Source organism: Indicator indicator, chromosome 1, assembly GCF_027791375.1.
Source record: "Indicator indicator isolate 239-I01 chromosome 1, UM_Iind_1.1, whole genome shotgun sequence".
Classification (NCBI taxonomy): domain Eukaryota; kingdom Metazoa; phylum Chordata; class Aves; order Piciformes; family Indicatoridae; genus Indicator; species Indicator indicator.
The window spans coordinates 124,898,852-124,921,792 of NC_072010.1; the positions used below are offsets into that span (position 1 = coordinate 124,898,852).

At 39.8% G+C, this 22,941-nt stretch overlaps 1 protein-coding gene across 1 annotated transcript in view; it reads right to left on the minus strand.

Moving 5' to 3' along the window:
- Positions 1-990: 990 nt before the first annotated feature.
- IL1RAPL1 (interleukin 1 receptor accessory protein like 1) overlaps positions 991-22,941 on the minus strand; it is a 638,806-nt gene continuing 616,855 nt past the window's right edge. Inside the window, exons 8-10 of the mRNA XM_054383560.1 lie at positions 16,979-17,122; positions 2,761-2,931; positions 991-1,709 (exon numbers count right to left, since the gene is read on the minus strand). Coding sequence (XP_054239535.1) covers positions 991-1,709; positions 2,761-2,931; positions 16,979-17,122 — 1,034 coding nt within the window. The remainder of the gene's footprint in view (positions 1,710-2,760; positions 2,932-16,978; positions 17,123-22,941) is intronic.

Sequence of the window (22,941 nt, forward strand, 5' to 3'; positions counted from 1 at the left end):
CTTGTTTCACTTGCCTGGCGATCACGAATGGTCTCATTTGAGGCATTTTGAGGGGGGCTGGGGGAAATAAAAAAGTGAAATGCTTTAAAATAAATTCCACAACCGCATGAATACTTTGCCAGGAATTGTTAAAAAATAGTGTTTGCTCTTATATTTATAAAAGGGATACAATCAGCTCATTCTTTAAAATAAGAATTAAAGAAAAAAAAATAAAATAACAACCAAGAGCAAACAAACAAAAAACCCCAACAAAACAAAAAACCACCAACCAAACCAAACCCAAGAAAGAGAAAAATAAAAGCATCTCTAGTTCCTATACACTCTGTAGTGACTACTGTGAAGCAACCGATACAGATCGAGTCTATTCTGTTGTTTGACAGGTATCTACCAAGTTACATGTTAGATGATCAGACTGGAGTGTTACCCCAAATGGGGGTCACTTGTAAAGGCAGGGAAGGAGCAGTGCACATTATGGGAACAGAAATGAAACTGGAGCTTTCAGTGAGGGATGGGGTCCTTCTAAGAACAAATATTCTCCAAAAAGAGGTGAACTGCAGCAGGCATGGCCTTCAGGAATCAGGCTGGGCAGGCCAACAAAATGGATAGTGCTTCTGATATCAACATAGCTTTGTCCAAGCATTCCCAAGAGAGGTTAAAAACAAAACAAACAAAAAGTCTAAAACTATACTAATGAAGCAAAAGAGTTTCCTATCTATACAGCAGTCTCTTCGGTTTAAAAAAATGTAAATATACAAATTCCAGTGACATATAAAACAAAGTCAAAAAATGCGAATGGGAAGAGACATGAGTAAAACAGGAAGACTGATGCTACAAAGAAATTGCAAAAAACATATGTACAAGACCCTGTTTTTCCTCGTATGTTATCGATTGTAATGCATGTTTAACAGCAGCAGTCGAGGATGTAGTTCCAGGCACCGGACTGCAGACTCGGCTCCTACTCAAGGGAGCAGACGGCCCCTTGCGCTTCGGTCACCAAATGACGCTCGATATACTGGTCTCCCGTGGCAAGAGGGGCAGTATGGCACTGTTTGTGTGAGCCTCTTCTGGATTCTGCTCCCTGTTAGTTTTTGTCTGTGGCCGCTGCCCGTTTATAAGTGTCATAGGGATGTTGCAGTAGGTGTGCTGGTTACCTATTGAGGTAAGCGGCAGGGTGCCGGTAGGAGGTACATCGTATTCATAGCTTCTGTAATAGTGTTTCTGGCGCATCTGTGAATGATAAGTGTTATGAAAGGTGGAGCGCAGGTCTGGATGGGCAGTGGCAAGAGCAGTGGAGGTGGCAGCAGCCATGGAAATTGCGGAGACTGTCTGCAGTTCCCCAAAGGGCCCCTGCTCACTGACATCTAAAACCTGCTCGTGTGTGATGGGTTCAATCCTCTTAAAAGGCATTTCGTACTGTAAACGTTTCCAGAACTTAGAATTCAACTTGTTGCATTTTGGTCCATGCCATTTAATGACAGTGAGGAGCTTGATGGTATGTTTCAAGGCCTCGACCTCCTGGTAGTTCATAACTCCTCGTAGTTCACTGCATTCAATCAGTATCACTTTGATCTCTCCCGTGACTAACATGTTCCGAAGCCTCGTTTCCAGTTCAAAGATGCTCCAGCCTCTTCTTACCACATAATTTGGAGTCATGACGATGATGAGTCGCTTGCTTTGGTCTACACATCTTGCCACATCTTCAATGTAGGCTACAAAATAAGACAATTGCTCAACAATAAATCCAAGAAAACACTCTACTCCCATACAATAGGGAGAAACAACAGAAGCAAACAAGTGTGGCCACCATTATTTGTTTCTTTTACAAGACAAATCAACCCAGGTAGGCAATAGGGCAGCGATTTTGTGTTTCAGGGTCTCAGTCTCAAACTCAGATGATACTCTAACATGTACTGTAGGGTTAGATTCTTCTTTTCCTTTCATACCCCCACCACATACATTCACAAAAACAGTGTGATATCATGAAAATTAACGTTTAGTTGTCTGTAAATTAAAAAAATATCCATGCTATTGTATGATGTTGTTCTTTGCCTATATCAAGCATCCATTCTTATCTTTAGTAAAAGATGCTGATCTTAGTAGATACCTATATGGTTGCGTTGAAGTTATAAAGAACACTGCAACAGCTTACAAAAAAAAAATTACTGCACATAGTCTGGAGTATGTGAAAGAAACATGAAAAAGATCTACTTGTACCAGTTGGGATCAAATCTAATTTTTTAATCTCTGAGAATGAGCCAGTACACCATTATTTGCAGCGAAAACTGACAGAATGCACTACTTTGCTCTGTTGTAGGTGGTATTATTCAACCCTTGTCTTAGGCTAAGAACAATGTTTTATTTCCTGTCTGAATTTATATAATAAATAATTAGAACCATGACTAGCTTACCAGGAAAACTCTAAGAAACAGAAAAGAAAGAACTATGTATTCATTCCAAGATGTGCAAGCTCTCAAAAAACTCTGTGAAAAACATTAGTCTCATTTATTTCCTTTACTTATGAATGCTCTGCTTGCACTGTCTCACCTTTAATCAACATAATAGAATTACTAAAATATAATCCTCTTATCTGGGAAATACACAGTATATTTGGTGGCTTATCTTAACCATTCTTTAAGACAGGGGAGGAAAGATGACATCCTGAAGGACTGGGTAAATAGGTTTAGAAGCGATATTAAAACAATCACTGCAGTCACCACATTTGCTGTTTAGGAAAGACACAAGCATAAAGATAGGACTTACTTCCTGTAGGAATCAAATCCCTGTCTGGTATGAACAACTTGTATCCATAATGCTTTTCAAGCATATCTGGTAGGATCTCGAGAGCAAATCTCTCTTCTTCTCCAGTTTCTTGATTCCACTGGTCAGGATCCACTTTGGTATAAGATAGATATGCATCATAGTCTTTGTTGTCTAAGGAAAGAGAGGGAGGAAGAAAGTAAGTTAGTTTATTAATGACTTAGATAATTCCCAGTTAATTATTTCTGTGGTAATTTCCCAGAAATAAAAATTGCTTGGATAAAATGGCAGGCCTTCACCCATCCTCCATATATGAATCCATTCACCTTTCCTGATTTGCCTTGGTAGAGGTAATCCTTATTTACACAGATGCGAGGGAAAAGGGATCCATATCCATAAACTGAAGTCAGTTTGTTCATAAACATTTGCATAAGGCCCTGTATGAAGGAAATCCACTCAACTGTGTGGTGACAGACTGTGAGCACAGAAGAAAAAAGTCCTGAAAAGAATTTGAATTCTCTAGCTTTAAAAAAAAGAAAAGAAAAGCATAAGAATGCCTAAGCTAATGTGCAAGAGTCAAGGCTGCATAGTGAAAACATTTCAGTCTTGCCAGATTTTTACAATAAATTTAGGGCCTGGGGCTGAAATGTTCTAAGCATATGTGTAGCCTACTTGTAAAATTCCTTGGCTTTCCTGGTCTGAAATTAGTGCCAAGCTTAAATCTTTGCAGCATCAGCCCCTGATAACGCAATTCAAATCTCTTGAAAGCTGAGTGCTTAAATTTGCAAATTTAATGTTGCATTAATGTACTTTTTGTTACTTAACACTGTGTTATTTCATTCCAACATGAGAAATAAACGTGCCTGTTCCTTAAATGTGCTTGCTGTGCCTACTTGAGAGCCTGAATCAAAAGAGCCATCATTAATTTTCATTAGGAGGTCAATAATGCCAAGTGCTCTGAAACTAATTCAGTGGAAGAAGAGGCCACATTTTTACTTTTGTTGTGAAGAAAGCAGGCAAGAAATCAATGACAAGAGTAATGAAATGTTAACATCCCTCTAATTCTTCCAACAACACTATGCATAAGCTATTGAGAATATCAATTGCTCATAAAAGAGACCTGATTGAGTACTCAATTGTACATCACATATAACATTATATGCAGCCAATGCTGACTTCGGTTATTTACTGTGTTATTTACTTTTCTTCATTTCACATGTTTTTGTACTCTGATAGCATTATTTGGAAAGACTTGCCAAGTACAGGATAAGTGCAAAGAGTATAAATTAAACAAAAGAAATGGTGCTAATCTGCAACAGTCCACTCTTCCTTCTGAGGAACCATGCATGCCATGCTCATTAACGTTTGCAGATGACAAAATCACGATGACAAAACTCTAAGTACTTTCAAATTTTCCAAACCTGTGAAATGGTGATGTGCTCATTCTCTCCTCTTCATAATTTTCGTGTGACCTTATCTATTGAACTGTTATATCCCCAGGAAACAAATCAAACAAACAATAAGCAGAAAGAAAACTAAGATAGAGAAGCACTACTTTCTTTGGTTCCCTTTTGGTTATTTTTTTCTTTGGAGTATTTGTGAAACCATGGTCCTTAATAATACAGACACGCAAATAACACCAAATGGATCAAGTATGAGGTAAAGCGAAATTACGCAGCAGGTTTTTGTTTCTCTGGTAGTACAGTATTAACCCAGTGTCCTGAAGGGTCAAACCCCAAAACATGCCCTAGCCCAGACAATGGACTAAGCACCTGTGAATGTGCCAAGCTGGTCAGTTCCTGGTGTCCAGATGGTCCAGGCAAATGTCTAGGACATGTGATTAACTTTGTAAGCACCCCTGAATGTGCTAACCTGGATGCTTCCTGGGGTTGGGATAAGCAGGTAGCACATGTGATTAACTTGTGACACACCTGGGAACTGTGTGTGTCCCTGGCCATGTTTGGATATGCCCCATCCTAGAGGTCCATTTATCAGGGTTCTGTGTTACCAGAGGGCATTAATTGTCTTGGGACAGTATTTAAACCAGCCAAGAAGTCAGGCAAGTTGCCTTGTGCTCACCCAGCAAGCAACAAGAGCCAAATGCTGCATGAGTGGCAGCCGAAGGGTTGGCACTAAGGGGCACTTATTACACCCAGGCCTTGCACCTGGACCAAGGCAGAAAGGGAAAGCTGCAAGAGAAATGATTCCCAGAAGAGCCACAGAAGGCCCTTAGCCCTCTCCAATCCAAGGGCAACTCGAATTATTGTCACAGAGCCTGGGAAGATACCAGACAGAGGAGCAAGCTGTGAGTACCCAGCTAATCTGCCACAGAATCCCATTTGTGGGAAACCACAGATCATGGAACCTTTATTCCCAATTTGAATTGCTGTATTGAAATTCTTAGATCTGTGCTTGAACCATTTAACTGTCTTTATATGTGGAATGCAATAAACACAACCGAATAAGAGAACCTGTACGTATGCTTTGTAAATAAGTCACAGTGGTGTTTGAAGATACCACCACCCAGGATGTTAAGTAGTAAAATATATAAACATATACATTTTATTCCACCCAGGAACCAAGTTTACACATAGGAAGGTCAAGAAGTACATGGGCAAATTACAAAAACCCAAGAAAATGATGCTGTGGCAGTGTCATTTTCTGTTGTCAGCTTAGTAATGGTTACAACCATAGTACTGCTTGAGAGCAGTGTTGTTCTGTTGCAAGTATTTGAGTAAAGATAAGAAAGCACAGTTCCTTAAATGGCTAAATAATATGAAATAATACAATGTTCAAACTGCTTTAAAGGCTTAGGGTATTGTCTATTAAGATGGTTTGCATATGTAAAATTATTCATGCTGTGCCACTGGTTTCCTGCATAGGTAAATACCACACTAATGCATGTATTTAAAACAAACATTTTTCATACCATGAAGTTTCTAGCATTTCCACTGACTCCAGCTGTGTTATCCTGTATCACAGTGTCACAGTACATTAGAGGTTGGAAGGGACATCAAGAGATCATCAAGTCCAACCCCCCTGCCAAAGCAGGATCACTTAGGGTAGTCTGCACAGGAATGCATCCAGGTGGGTTTCAAAAGTCTCCAGAGAAGGAGACTCCACAACCTCCCTGGGCAGCCTGTTCCAGGGCTCTGTCACCCTCACTGGAAAGAAGTTTCTCCTCATGTTGAGGTGAAATCTTCTGTGTTCAAGTTTAACCCATTGTTCTTTGACTTATTACTGTGCACCACTGCAAAGAGCCTGGCCCCCTCCACTTGACACCCACCCCTCAGATATTGATAGACATTGATCAGATCCCCTCTCACTCTTCTCAAGACTAAACAGCCCCGGGGCTCTCAGTCTCTCTTCATAGGGGAGATGCTCAAGTCCCCTAATCATCCTCAGGGCTCTCTGTTGGATTCTCTCCAGCAGGTCTCTGTCTCTCCTGAACTGGGAGCCCAAAACTGGACACAGTATTGCAGGTGTGGTCTCAGCAGGGCAGAGAAGAGAGGTGGAAGAACTTCCCTAGACCTGCTGGACACACCTTTCTTGATCCATCCCAGGATCCCATTGTCTTTCTTGGCCACAAGAGCACATTGTTGTTCCATGGAGAACTTGCTGTCCACCAGCACTCCAAGGTCTTTCTCCGTGGAGCTGCTTTCCAGCAGGGCAGCCCCTAACCTGTACTGGTGCCTGTTGTTACCAGTATCTCTATTGCCCAGAATGTTTGTTTTCACTCTAGTTCCCTAGTTATAACAGCATTTGTAGGACAAATAATGACCAAGACCTAGAGTCTGTCTACAGACATAGGTTTAGACAGTCATGAATTTATTTCAATTCAGTCCAGCAATACGCATAGTCTGGTTTGGAGAAATTAGATGCACTAGCACTAATTTATCCAAATTAGCACTAGATGCATTGTTTCTTTCAGCAATTGTACTCCCCATCTGTTGTGATTTTTTTCAACTTTGATGGGAATTAAAAAGTTCTGTTTACAGCAGAATCCCCTTATGTGGTAATGTTGTTAATCTGATGGGCAGACACAGTGACATGAGCAGGCAATTTGCAAAATGTGAAATGCCTGGAATACACAGGGGATGATCACATATGCCTTTGTTTTACTTCTGTGATTTGAGCTTGATTCATGGTTTTTTTAAAGTGTTCCAATGGATTGAGAGGGAGACACAGGAGCCTCCAGATATCCAGATCCTTGATGAGACACTGGAACAGGTTGCCCAAGGAGGTGGTAGAAGTCCCATCCCTGGAAGTTTTGAAGGCCAGGCTGGATGTGGCTCTGAGCAATCTGATCTAGTGTGAGGTTTACCTGCCCATGACAGGGGGTTTGAACTAGATGATTTTTGAGGTCCCTTCCAGACCTGACAATTCTATGATTCTATGATCTTACAACAGAGTCAAACTCTGGAAACTGGGGCTCATATCTTGCCAGTCTCTTGACCATGTGACACAGACACATGAGGTCCTTGGCTTTGCTCTCAAGCCCTTTGCTCTTGAGCTGTTTTCCTCATAAGCCTTCCTTTGAGCAACACATCCAGGACTATCAATAATCCCAAACAACCATGCAAAAATTTCATCACACTTTTTTGTTTTCTTGACCATTCTTTGGAACAGGTTTTTCACCTGTGAAAAATATTTGATATCAGCACATCTGTCTTTTCCAAGTAAAAGACACTTCACCATAAAATTTCTGATCTGCTCCTAATCACAAAGGAAGACATAAAGGGCTTGATATTACTACTTATAGTATTATGTAGTATGATAATTACAGATTTGGCTAAGCAACAAGTTCAGATACTGGCTTATACTCAGTGTCAGGAGAAAAAAGGGCAAAAATCCAAAATTAAAACAAAGCTGTTGATAAATGAAGCTTTTCTTTAAAATGAGAATTTCCTCAGCTCCTTTCATCAGCAAACAATTAAGCTTGCTATCCAAGCATCTCTTCAGCATGCAAATGTGATTGATGTCTTGCTTGCACTTTGGCTTTAGATATGGATTGTGTAATGTCAAAGATTTGTTTTTGTCAGCCTCATGTGCATTAGCAATAAACTGGAATATGGTTACTCTCTGCCTGTTTCCTCCCACATTTAAGACAAAAAATATCTGCTAATAATGAAAAGGAGGGATGTTGATAATTTCATCTGAATTTTTTTTCTTTCCCATGGAGACTGAAAGCAATTATCTACATATACTCTTGTTCCTGAAATCACTCTTATTCCCTTAACCATTTTAGGATTCATTTCTTAGAAACACAGCACAATAAGTTCATGTTTTATTGCCTCCAGGTATGTTGCAGAGTTGTATTATGGAATAATTTTCCCTAAATTTAGTGAACACAGCTGCATGTATCACAGTATCACAGTACATTAGAGGTTGGAAGGGACCTCCAGAGATCATCAGGTCCAACCCCCTGCCAAAGCAGGATCACTCAGCGAATGCATCCAGGTGCGTTTTGAAAGGCTCCAGAGAAGGAGACTCCACAACACCTCTGGGCAGCCTGTTCCAGTGCTCTGTCACCCTCATTGTAAAGAAGTTTCTCCTCATGTTGAGGTGAAATCTTCTATGTTCAAGTTTGAACCCATTGTTCCTTATCTTACTACTGTGCACCACTGAAAAGAGCCTGGCCCCCTCCACTTGACACCCCTCAGATATTTATAGACATTGATCAGATCTCCTCTCAGTCTTCTCTTCTCAAGACTAAACAGCCCCAGGGATCTCAGTCTCTCTTCTCTGTTCAAGTCCCCTAATCATCCTCATGGCTCTCCATTGGATTCTCTCCAGCAGTTCTCTGTCTTTCTTGAATTGGGGAGTCCAAAACTGGACACAGGATTGCAGGTGTGGTCTCAGCAGGGCAGAGTAGAGAGGTAGAAGAACTTCCCTAGCCCTGCTGGACACAGCTTTCTTGATACATCCTAGGATCCCATTGGCTCTGTTGGCCACAAGAGCACATTGTTGTTCCATGGAGAACTTGCTGTCCACCAGCACTCCAAGGTCTTTCTCTGTGGAGCTGCTTTCCAGCAGGGCAGCCCCTAACCTGTCCTGGTGCCTGTTGTTATTCCTTCCCAGATGTAGGACCTTGCACTTGTCCTTATTAAACTTCATGATGTTCCATTTTGGTGAAATTTTATTTGTATCCATTAAATGAAATAATTGAAAGAAAATATAAAGCACATCACACATGGCCAAATTCAAGCAGACCTGATACAAGAAAAATATCTTTATAATTGTACTGTAGAAAACTATGAGAAAGCTCTGGATTAGTTCACTGCAGTAGAGTTAAATACAGCCTATGCTGAAGGTTTAATGCATTTAGTCTACAAATGTTGCAGTCAGCCCAGACCCACCAATACTCTATGACTCTGAGGTATACCTTTGCCATATCATTTCAACTCTTCTATGGAGTTGCAAGTGAGGCCACTGAGTAACAATCGTTCTGAGTTGTTCTCAGCCAGCATGGGATTGATCTTTCAGGGAAATATTGAGGATGAAATCCCAGCAACACTATAGAATTGTAGCATCATTCAAGTTGCAAACAATACCTTTAGGGTCATCAAGTCCAGCTGCACTGCCAAGTCCAACACTAAACTCTGTCCTTCAACACCACATCAACACATCTTTTAAATTCCTCCAGGGATGGTGACTCAACAACTGGATAGACTGCTAGAGCACCTGACAACAGTCAGGATGTCAGGTAGTGATAGGACTAGGGGGAATGGAGCAAAAGTAGAAGTGGGTAGATTCAGATTGGATGTTAGGAAGAAGTTTTACAGCATGAGGGTGGTGAGACACTGGAACAGGTTGCCCAGGGAGGTGGTAGAAGCCTCATCCCTGGAGGTTTTTAAGGCTGCTCCTCCTAAGCCTTGTTCTTTTGACCCTTCACCAGCTTCAGTGCTGTCTCTCCAGCACCACCTCGGTGTCTTTCACATTGTGAAGGGCCTGAAACTGAACAGTTGCAAATGCTATTTGTTATTCCAAGAATGTGCTCAGCAGCAGTCACTTAAAAGCTCAATGCAAGCACAAAATGAAACCTAGACACTATATGCATCTACTTTGTCACATGCAAATAAGATCTTTGGTAAGGAAATTGTTATCAGACATCTCAGAGTATGCATGCTCTTTCACAGCTACATATGAAGAAAGAGTGAGCTGGTGCCTACAAATAATAGTTAACATTTCCTCATCTACAGGGACCAGGAAATGGATTCAACATCAAATTTGTGTTGCAGATGTCCATGTTTTCTAATGATTTCCATGTTGCTCTAAGAAGCCAGCAGTTTGAGCCTTTGAGGCTTCATTATATCTTGAACATTGCAGAAGCACATGTGGATGAAAACTGATAAAAAAAAGAAAAGGGTCTTCATAGAGTCAATTTTTTCATATCAGTCGCATCCAAGCAAATGACAAACTGATTTTCAGCTGGTAGGATATGTTTTAGCACAATGTAGATTAATAGATCAGTATAAAAAGAAATCCCACAAGGTCATATTTCATAGAGAATCCTATTCTAATTGTCAGTTGTTTAGTGGTACCCAACATGGGGCTTGACCACAGCTCTGATAAATTGTCCAAATACTCTAATTCTGGTTTACTCAGCTGAGAGATCATACCAAAGGGGAAAAGAGAAGGAATAAGGGCAAGAGGCTCCTGAACTGTAAAACTAAAACTAATGTAAATAACTAAAACAATGATGATAATAATAATAATAACAACCACAACAATAATGATAATAACAATAATAGTTGTTGATATTGATATTATTATTATCATCATTATCTAAATATATATATAACCAATAGTGAATCCAATGGCAATTAGTCACTATCACCACTGATGTTGTGGGTAGGCACTGAGGAAATCCCAGACCGGGCTCAGAGGTAGTGAGGAACTGGATTCAAGAGCCAGATTCTGGAATTGGACTAGGAACACATGGACCAAGACTGAAGGCAGAAAGGGCAAGAGTCCTCCTTGGACAATTGCCATTGAAAGGAAAAAGGACAGCACCCTCAAGATACCTCAGCCTTATACTGAATATGGTGTACAGGGAAGGGAAACCTGAACTATCCTAATTCAACACTTGAACATAGAAGATTTCACCTTAACATGAGGAGAAAATTCTTTCCAGTGAGGGTGACAGAGCACTGGAACAGGCTGCCCAGGGGGGTTGTGAAGTCTCCTTCTCTGGAGACTTTCCAAACCCACCTGGATGCATTCCTGTGCAGTCTACCCTAAGTGATCCTGCTCTGGCAGGGGGGTTGGACCTGATGAATTCTTGAGGTCCCTTCCAACCTCTGATATACTGTGAGACTGTAATAAAGCACCTACTTTCCTGTATAACATACATGATTAAATTTATGCTTATTTCTAGTGATCTCAGTGACAGTATTTGTACCTTATAACTGGGTTAAGTATGTTGAAAACTGGAGCTGAGACAGACTTGATGTAGGCAAAAGCAGTGGAAAACTCAGTAATTCTTTATAAAAATAAAATTAAATTAAATCACAGAACTACAGAAATATTCAGGTTGGAAAAGACCCTCAGGATCACCAAGTCCAACCAATAACCCTACTCTACAAGGTTCACCCCTAAACCATATCCACAAGCACCACATCCAAATGACCTTTAAACACATCCAGGGTTGGTGACTCAACCATATCCCTGGGCAGCCCATTCCAATGCCTGACCACTCTTTCTGTGAAAAATTTTTTCCTAATGTCCAGTCTAAATTCAAACAAACAAACAAACAAAAAAACCCAAAGGAAAGTGGCTTGGAAACATATTCAATCTAAGATCTGTGAAATCAGATGCCAATATGCTGTGCTCATCTCACCCGCCTCTGAAACCTGTAATGTGCTTGGTCTCTAAAAATGAATATTCAAATCTTAGAACCATTTGACAGAGTTGAGAAACAGGGGATGTCTCAGTCTTCATTGATTTAAATATGGTAGCCTTTTTTTTTTTTTTCTGCTTTACATCTGGACCTTACTATAAAAATCAAATCATAGAATGTTTTGGGCTGGAAGGGACCTCCAAAGGTCATCTTGTCAAACCCCCTCTGTAGTAAGCAGGGGCATCCTCAACTAGATCAGGCTGCCAGAGTCTATTAGTTTGGAATATAAAGATCTATAGATTATGCATGTATTATACACATGCCATCTAGAGGTGTATATACTATGCATGCATTTTAGATCCTATAAAAGAGGAAGAGAGAAAATAAAGGAATTTTTCTTTGAATTACTAAGCTTCAAGGTCAGAATCCAGAAAATCCCATATTCAGTGGAGCTATAAACTGAGATATTTTTTTTTACTGTTTGATGTAAATACATAAACAAGAATAGTTAAAAGAAGAAGTTCTCCAGCCATAAAATTGTAATTAAATAAGAGGAAAATCCCATTTTTCTGTATCCAGTAACATACAGAAGGATGGAAGTTGCATTTTTCCTAATGGGATTCTAATAGAATTTGAAATTGGTATTCATAGAGCAGGATTTCTTATTGCCAGAGTTTGCCAACAGCCTCAAGGAATACACACACATGGTGGAGAGGCTGCTAGTGCAGACTTATGCTATGGGTCCCCAGGGAAGAATCTGTAATTGCACAGTCACTAAGACAGCAGTAATTTCAGTCTAGCTCTACCTGCACAGCATAATCATTAACACAAGTGCTTTGGTGGTATCTAAACCATTGGTAAAAATTTATATTTGAAAGCTAGTGACTAAGTCACACTGAAAAACTGAGAGTCTTGAAGCACTGCCTTTGCTTGCTGCATAGAAGGTTTGCTGGGATGAAACTCAGTGCTTCTTACCTGTTCTTGTCTTGTACAGTTAAGATATTATCTTGGCAATCCCAGAGGTCTGTCCATGAACCTTGCTAGGGTGTTTTTGCAGTTAAATAATAGAAAAGAACAAAAATCGTGATGATCTAAGGACTTGCAGGTGTGACAGAGAATTCAAGGCAGGAACTTCCTTCAGTCCTGTAATTTCAGCATTGATTTGCTTCAGCAAGCAGTAGAAACGTATATCTTAAAGTGTGGTGCTTGGGGATATGGCTTAGGGGGTGAACTTTGTAGGACAGGGCTATCAGTTGGACTTGGTGATCTTGAGGGTCTTTTCCAAACTGAATGTTTCTATGATTCTGTGAAAGGGCAACCAGTACAGCCAGGAAGCAGCTACTGTAGATGTCATGTACAAAACCCAAACATGATTTCACAAATGTAGAGTGCTCAGCAAGGATATGTTTCAATCACATTAGGAGCACTTTGTTATATTTCAGCAGTGAGGAGCAGAGGGGAAGCAGTAATCTGAACTGCAAGTGAAACTAAGGAATTCCTTAGCCCTGGCTTCCAGGTGCTTTCCCTGCCTGCACCCCAGCTGCAGAGATGCTTTATCTTCCTTCAGTTCACCAGGATTTCATTGATAAGGAAAGCTAAGAATAAGATCATGGATACTAGTAAGAGCTCCTGCCCAACATTGTAGAAACAACTGATGGAATGGGACCTAAAGACACCAAAGGTCATTGTGAAGGTCATCATATCAGCTTCTAAGAAGAGCTCTCACTTTCTGGTTATCATTTGCCTACAGGGTGTTTTGTTCTTGACTCTAAACTTTGAATTCTCCTCAGCCTGGCTGTGAGAAAGGATATTTATGTAAATTCATTAGAAAACTATTTGTAACACATTTGTTCAGACTTTCTCTTTAATTGCTACATTTTTATTCTTACCAGTTTTATTGCCAGCCTCTTAATGTAAAATTTCCTCTTTTTAAGGATAGTGTTCACCCCCTGCTTACTAATTCCTCCATACAAAAGCTTCCACCAACTTAAACAGTTACTAATGTACCCAGATAGGGGCTGGTGCCTGCAAACAGTTTCTACTGCTAACTGTACCATATGCTCTTTCCTTTGAAATTGGAATTTTACCTGTCTGACCATGTCCAATGGTTTTCAGCCTGTCATGTGTAGACTTCTGGATTAACCCTTAGTGTACCTCCAAGTTGTCAGATTGACACTTGCCTGACATTTAACAACAATCAGACCCCAGAAGCACCCAGTGAAATATCTATTTTGGACAATTTTGTTGTTTTCAAATAATACTGGACATTTCTTTGTTTGTATACCACTTCCACATATCATCTTCCTTATGTATATGCAAAGGTGTTGAACTGAAATTCTCCTTATAAACAGATTTTGAAGTTTTTGACCACCAAACTGGTAGTGGTAAGTTATATTTCTGAGATTCAAGGCCATGCCATACACCTGCAGGTGCAAAAGCTGCTGTTTTGCAAGGCTTGGAGTTTTCTTGCTGCTGTCCTCCAGCTCCTGTGAAGGATCTGTTGAATGCTCACAGTGATGTCCTCTGTCTAAACACCAGTATGTTGTGTTGCTCCATGACAAAGGATACAACATAGTGACCATCATGCAGACCCCTGGTGTGGAGTCAGCTTCCAGCCAACTGAAAAGCACAGGCACAGATTGGGAGGAAAGCTGGTAAGATGTGACCTGGATTTGATCACATTCTGATTTAGCAGAAAAAGGCAGGGAATTAACCATGAAAACAAAAAAAGGGGGATTCAATGCCTGTTCCCAGGAGACAATAAAAGTGAGGCTGAGATAAAATGCTTGGAGAGGAGATGAGAAAACAGATAGAGAGTCTGGTCCCCAGAGTGGGAAAAAAAAAGATGTGAAATTCAAAGCTGCAAGCTAGAGATATGAAGGATCATCAGCTGTGATCACTTGCTTAATCTTCTGTACCTCTACAGAAAGTAAAAAAAAAAAAAAAAAAAGTTGCATTAACTGTGAAAGTTAAATATTGTGTTTTCTAACATTTCTCACAATTTTCCCATGCCTCCCACAGAAATGAGTGTGTTAGCCTGAGAAAAACTGATGTGTCTCAAGCTTGGAAAGGAAAGAGACTGTGATGAGATTTGACATCCTGAAGGGCTTGTTCTCTGATCAGGGAAGAAACGAAGCATTGCATATTAAAAGAGATTTTCAAATGAAAATTTTAATTGGCCCTCATTTAAAGGGTTTCAAATCCTCTCTGGGTACAATATAGGACACACACACACACGCAAAAAAAAAAAAAAAAAAAAAAAAACAAACTGTGATATTTTGATGTTTGCTTATCTACATGCCATCCCAAAGTATGACAGAACATGGTATAAATTATGAATAGTACGTGGGTGCTTTGCTGTTGCACTGCAGGAGAGGCAGTTAGGAGAAGATTTTTGAGTTCAACATTTTCTGTCTATCAGTAACAAGCTAAGCCAAAGGAGAGGATCTGAATGTATGGCTGCAATTTATTTCTGCACAAGCTGTGGCTTGGTCTTCTGTGGGGCATTTTCTCTGTCTTCTTGCTTTTGTGAGAGTGCAAGTGGAAAAGGCAGAAGTCCAGCTGCACAACCTTCACTGGCACGACAAGTGTTATGCATGTTGCTAGCACATTGTACACAGTAGAAGCTACAGATTTCCCCTGGGAATCTGTAATTAGATTTTTTTTGTTCTTATATTACTGTGGTTAACACCCAAGCTGTCAGTGTTTACGTTGGTCATCTGAGTAGAATCTATCTTAACAATGATCGTTGCTCAGAAGGAGAAACTGAATGGATATTGGGTTTCCTCCTTTCCAGTATCAGAATAGTATTATTTAGAGGTCAGGTTTTTACTGTTTAAAATATGTGACTACAGTATTGTTGTTCCCAAGTGACCAGTGTTTGGGAGGAGAGAGGGAAAAGCATGTAATACCTGGTAGAATAAGTTTCCAAATGAATTCTAAATGATTTGAGGTAACAAAAAGTAACAGATGTAAAAGTAATACTTACTGACAGATACCAAGGAAGAAAATATGAAATTGCATCTATTTAAATAAATATTAATTAAATTATCACTGCCTAATAGAATATTAAGATAATTAAATTCACATAACTCATGCAAGCAAGCCTGGCCGTTTAAATTGAGGGCTACTTTGTGGGTAAGAGAGGATCTCAGCTTCTGAAAAAAAAAAAAATTACCAAAATCCTCCATGAGTCACTGTGCCTCTGGGCCTCAGTTTCCTGCTCTGTGAAATAAGTAGAATAACCTGTTCCTCCCCCCCCCCCCCCCACTGAGCTGCTATATTAATGCTTTTTTTTGTTTTTTGTTTTTGTAAATCCAGTAACAGCATGCAAAATGTTCTAATGTTCTTGGACTTCTTGTTCTGAGCATTTTCTATTTTGAATCCTTGTGCATTTTCAGATGGGAGGCAGAAGTGGGTTATTCCCTAGTGATCTTATTATAGAAGTCTTTCCCTTGTATAAGGAACTCTAATTCTGATGCTGCTCTTCTCTTACAAGTGACAGATTTGGCCAGCTCTTGTTTATCAGTACTTATTTATTTTAATGTCAGTAGATTCTAGCCACAGGCTATTGCCTTGATCTGTAAAATAACTTTTATTAGTATTTCAGTAAAAAAAAAGAAGGTCCTGTCACCAAAGATGTAGAGGTAACACAAACTATGAGGAACTCTGACCCAGGAAACCAAACCTAATTAATCTGAGCTCGCAGCTCATGCCAGTTTTACACTCTTCAGCAGTTTTGCTTAGTGGGGTTAGAGGTAAAAAAAAAGACATTTTCCTTCACTGCTTAAAAAGAGAAGAAAATAAAACATACACATTGCACATTGCTTTTGTTTAGGATGGGTTTCCTTGAATCACAGAAAAACTTTAATGACCATTGTCTGTGCTCTCAGTGATTCAGCAAATGAACTCAAGAAAATGAACTGCTGGGTACATTTCCAAACAGTGGGCACAATTTATTGAAACTGATCTATTTAAATGAGCAATAAATTGAGATTTGCTTCAACCTCTACCTATTTGACAAATGTAATTAGGGAAGACACTCCCTAGCTTATGGAGAAGTGAAGCCAGCTTTCAGTACTGACAGAAAGTGAAAAATCTTTAATGCATTGATGATGGTAATTCAGATTCAGTGTTGGGAAGATGTCATAGATGTCTTCTGGAGCTCCAGAGAGCATCACATGTATCATCAGCTCAGCAATCACTGCAGCTAATGTGCTGCATGAGGAATGTATATTCAAGTCTTTGCTTAATGCAGTGAGAAATAAAAAATGTAGTTGTTAACATATCTTGAACTGAAGTGAAATTTGGGCCTTGGTGGAGAGAAATAAAAGATAGACATACTTAGAAAGTAGGAAATGCAATAAGAAGCTGCCTTACCTCCATCTAGTTCTTCAGCTCCAAAATGATTCCTGTAGAAGAGCATGATCTCTATCTTGTAACACTTGTAGATAGTCACTAAACAAACAAGCAGCAGCAGAATAGCACCAAGCCCACCAGCAAGCTCAACTGTGTACATCAGCTCTGCAAAGAATTACAAAATGCTATAACAAGCACATTTCAAACCAGAGAAAGGTCAGACCTCACAAGCATGCTAAATATTAAAATAAAATAATGAATGATGCAATGTATTTGTTTTGTTATAGGGCCCTTGAAGAAATACCTAATCAATACCTTGGATTTTGTTTTGTGTTGTTTGTTGGTGGTTTTGGTTGCTTGGTTTTGTTTTGTTTTGTTTTCCTTTAATGAACTTGCTTTTCCTCTGGTAATTTCATCTGGAAATTCCATCTGCACTGCTCATTTTAAAAATAACAATTGCTGGGATGGGTGTGTGTGTGTGTGTATGACAATATGTAACAGATATTTGATAACTTCCTCATCTCTCTCTCTAGATAGATCTACAGTTTGCTCTACAGAGATACATGTTTTATATTCTACTTAGAATGAAAGCAGAGGCAAATATTTCTTTTGGGGGGGACTAGGATGCAAACACAGCCTGCCCTTTATTTCACACATAAATAAGTTGAGTTCAGTCTACTGGATTACACTAAGAATCTTCTTTTCTTTTCTTTTTTTTTTTCCAAAATAAAATTTTAAAGTTTTAGAAAAACAAAACTTGAGAGATGTGAAGGTAAAATACCCAAAGAATCCCGCAGTCTCACATCTGTTTTGTGCTCATATCTTTGACATAGCTTCCTAATGTTGTGCAGTTCATCTTTATTCCCCACATTTTGCCAGTGGCAGAAAACATCCTCATTTGTCTGTTCCAACATTCCCTTTTAGACTGTGATCCTCTGGTGTCTTTGCTGCACTCTGCCACTGAAGACTCACATGATGGATTGAGATCTTTGTCACATGGCTCTGTTCCTGAGGACAGGGACTCTGGTCAAATGTGGCCATAAGTGCCTACCAGCAGCAGTACTCTTAGTGGGGCCACTTAACAGTGCATGAATAATATAGCATCATGGCCTTTCACCTTCCTCAGTTTTAACTGTGGTATGATCAAGGAAGCTGACACAGCTACATGACATCCATGTTTTTGTTGCTTTTCACTTGCTGATTGACTGAAAACAAACAATGCTATAAAAAAGGAGGGTGGGAGGAGGAAGAGCATTGCTAATCATATTTTCATCTGGAATTTGAGATGGCAAATGTCAAGACAGAATCACAGAATATATCTGGTTGGAAGTGATCTCCAAGATCATCCAGTCCAACCTTCAACTCAGCACTGGAGGATCCACACTAAATCACATCCCTAAGCACCAGGTCCACACACTGTTTGAGCACCCCCAGGGATGGTGACACCACCAATATGCTGGGCAGACCATTCCAATGTTTGAGAACACTTTCAGTGGAGAAATATTTCCTAGTATCCAGCCTAAACCTGCCCTGGTGTGGCTTGTAGTCATTTCCTCTAGTCCTGTCACTTGCCATCAAGGAGAGGAGGCTGCCCCCTCCTCACTCTAACCTCACTTCAGGTAGTTGTAGAGAGACCACCCAGTCCTTTCCAACGTCACTCAATTATGAGGAATGCCAAGAAGTCAGATTTTGGAAATCTAAGATCTGCAGTTTGCTTCATAAGAATCTGTGTTGGAGAAAGCTCAGTTCTGTGTTATTTGCACAATATCCTCTTCTAGTGGGCAGCTTGCATGTGAATGGAGCAGAAAGCAGCCTTTTATTTTTATGTGTGGTTATGTAGATCTGCTATTCCAGCACAATACAATTCAATCACAGAAGTAAAAGGTTAGAGGAAATAGTGGCAATTCCATCTATTTTGACTCTGTCTACTAAAAATCACACATTTTTATTGTTTAGAGGCAACTGTAAGAGGATTTCATTGCTCTCTTGAAGACACTAAAACTGTAATAAAATAAAATAAAAAGGCATTTATATTCCATGTCATTCTCTCCAAAACTCTGCTGGAAACTCCTTTGTGTCAGATATTTTTAAGACTGACACAGTTATTTCCAGCTTTCAATACTTTCCTGGTCCACAGAGGGAAATGTTATTGAAATACTCAACATTTTAAATTTATTTATTTATTTTTTTGCATAGACAAGTAATACAGTATTTTAGAATATAAATGGAAATGGAAATTATTCTGCCCTGGCTTGCTATACCTTGTTTATCATTATTGTACTGCAGGTGATGCAGCTGTTGAATGGGAACTAGAAGAAAGGTTTTAATATTTTGGATTGCTAGGTAGAACATACCCTACGTGCTTGATGTTATGACTCATAACAGGCAAGGAAAAAAACTTTCCATCTGGAAAACAAAAGTTTTTCCTAAATTAATGACTTTGAAATTAAATAGGGAAAAAATAAATCTGTAGGTAGTCATCTGTTCTCCTACACTATACTTGAACTCAGACTAATGCACTGTATCACTTGTGCCACCACAGTTCCCTCTTAGCTATCTTCTTCTCCATAAAATAAGTCAAGTTAATGCCTCTTATTTTTACTTCATTAAAGTCTATCTGGACACACATAAAACTACCCTAAGATTAGGTAACCAAAGCGTGCAACAACATTCTCTAAGTCACCTTGAATCATACTAGAAATTGCCTTTTCATATGCTGCTACTAAGCCCATCATGATCACTTATGATCACAAGGATAAGGTGATTCTCATAGATGTCTGTAAAGGTTCATGCTCTATCCATCTAGCATGGTAAGCTTGTATTGTCCTCCATGCTGGATGTTCATCAGCACATGTCCACTCTCTGTCTCGGTTCAAGAGGCAGAGAGGAGTAGCGATTAGCCCAGCAAACTGCTGCATCCTTACACACAGCCCTGAAAACACCTGAGCTAACCCCCAAAGTGCTGGGAATGGGACAGCCACATCTGTGTAACACCACAGAAGGTGGGACAGATTGGCCTGGGCACAGTGCCACATCCAGGTGTTTGCTTTTGGACCCCAAATTAGCGCTTCTGCAGGATGCTACATCCTGCCCCACAGGGGCACCAGCTGGCTCTGAGCTGCCACTGGGATTATGTGAATGACGTTACCTTGAGTTGTGCTGAACTGAAGGCATGAGGAGCAGAAGGCTCAGTCCTGTCTCTGCTGTCAGCCACTCAGGTGGCCAAAGCCATTTCACATTTTAGTGCTTTGGTTTTCCCAAGAGAATTGAGGAGCATGCTTCTGACTCCTCCATTGAAGGGGTTACTCTTGAAAGGTGCCCTCCCAACACCAAGGGTGTTGGTGACCTGCATGCCCACAACGTCTCTAATAATGTAGCAACTGTGAAACTAGGTTAAAGTAATGGAAAGTTTAGAGTGCAAGGTTACCTTCATGATAAATTTTTTTTTTTTTTGGTTTTTGTTTGTTTGTTTGTTTGTTTGTTTGTTTTCTGCTTGATTCTGCCTTTTCCATTGTGATATCTGAGCACAATTCCTGCAGCAGGCATTACGCTCCCTTTGAAGTGTGATCTGTTTTTCCTGCTGAAATTCATGTTTCCTGTGGTGGCTACATGCTAAAAAAGATTCAGTTTCAGCACAATTTCACATCAGAGGGGAGAGACAAAAAGTGCAAGCCTTTTAAAGTCTATTTAGCTTCTGTCTTATGTTGCTCACATTACAGACCTGGCCCTCCTTGAGGAGTGGAAAATGAATGTAGAAAATAGTAGAGAAAAATTACTTGGCTAACCCTTAGGGGGACAGGCATTCAGTTAAACACAACAAATTAGCGAGTGCCAGGGAGTTACAACCAGAATCATAGCAATCATTTAGTTACAGGCAATTAACAATAGTCCTCCAGTAGCACAGGAACAATTCTACTCCAAGGGACAACACATTGATTAGAGCAGCAGTAGTAGATTGGTTCCTGAATAAATAGCTTCAATTTAAAACAAGATTTGTTACAAGCATTTTGACTGATTGCTACGAATTTATTTATTTATTTATTTGCCTTACCAGGAGGCTTTGGTCAAGCAGCTCAGTGAAGGAGATGGCTAATTAAAACAAAGTATGTGTCCTCTCCAAATATCTGATAGGTTATGGCTGCTCATAAACAAACTCATTTTATACTGAATCTGTCCTAATTATTAGATATATCCATAGGGTATATAGGTCTGAATTTCACCTGGCTTTAATATTTGATAACCTTCCTTTCGCTGTGTGTGATGGTTTCAAAACTGTCTTCTCAATTTTTCTTCACAAAGTTCAAACAGAGAAAGTAAAAGAATGCAAATAAGTCACTATTGGGTGTAAGAAAGCAAAATAATGATTATTCTAAACACTTCCATTGGACAGAGAGAAATGCTTAAGAACTACTACTCAAAACAAGGGTTGGGGAGTTTGGGCAGTCTGAGTCTCAGCTTGCTTGCTGGGCTGTCTGTCTGCTGCTTCTTTTCTGGCTGAAGCTAACACACTGACCTTGACAAGCTAAGTCTAACAGCCTCTCTGCTTCTTGACTCTCTGCCTTCTGCCAGGGGGCGTCTGGAGAGATTCCTTCTGGTTTGGGGTGGGGAGGCCCCTTGGGGGAAGCAGAGGGGGCTTGGTTGTGTTTTTCTGTTGATTGTACCTATTTGTAAATGTTGTGAATAGTGTATATTTGTACATATTCATTGCATTGCATCATAGATTGTAGATTTGCTTGTAAATATAGCTTGCATTTGCTTCCAGACTGAGCTAGCCTGCTTATTGTTGGTGTGGGGGGATTTCAGCTCTCCCACTGTTACACTGTGTCATGCAGGTAATTCACTTACAGTAGCTGGAGTTGTAACAAGAAAGTAAATAAAAGAGTGCCTTCCAAAGATTCATATCTCTGGACTTCTGCAATATGCTTCAGGGACCTTGCATTTAACGATCTGTGGTAATTCCAGATTAATCTTATTCTATTCATTAGTCCACATACAAACTGTGCTACCAAGAAAAATAATTATATTTCAAACATTCTTTTTGCTGTGATTTATAGCTCGTTGAGGATATGTGATTCATAGCTATGCATTCAATTTCTGAGCTTTTTTCAAAATCCAATTACAGTCTAACTAAGGTTTCAATTTTGCAATCACTTATGCAGATTGCTTAACTTCATGGACTATAAGTAATCCCTCTGAAGTCAACAGGGCTATTCACAGAGTTTCAGGTTAGTGCATACATAAATCTTTGCAACTTGGAGGCCTAAACTCATTTCCATTCTGTGCTTGTCTTGGACAATTTAACTCACAATGCCACAAGGTTTGGTGAGAGACAGTTGTCACTATGCCAGGGTATACTTTCATAGACTTAAATTATTAAATTCTCCTGGGCAGCCAGCAACAGCACAAGAGGACACAGTACCAAGCTGTGCAAGGGGAGGTTTAGGCTTGATCTTAGAAAGAAATTCTTCACAGAAAAAGAGATTGGCCATTGGAATGGGCTGGTTGTGGGTTCAATGTCCCTGGAGGTGTTTAAGAAAAACCTGGATGAGGCTCTTAGTACCATGGTTTAGTTGATTAGTTAGGGTTGGGTGATCGGTTGGATTTGATGATCTTGGAGGTCTCTTCCAACCTGGTTGATTCTGTTTGATTGTAATAAAGGTAATGGACAACATTTAGACAGTGAGTAGTTGAAGACAGCATTAAAGCTCTCATGATGACACCTGAAAGAAGGTAAAGAAGGCAAATACTGACAAGTAGTGCAAGACTGCTGTGTCATAACATGAAGCTTTGCTTTTAAATAGCTGTTTTTCTCCTAAAGGAAGAAAGAGTCTGACTAACACAGGAGCACCCAACTGAATCTCATTTCAGACATCAGAAGTAACCAACAAGAAAAGTTTTGGTTAGGGGTAAAGAAATCCATACTCACAGTTTAAAGATGGAGACTTTTGTGCTTTTTTCCCCCCTCTTAATACAACATTCATTAT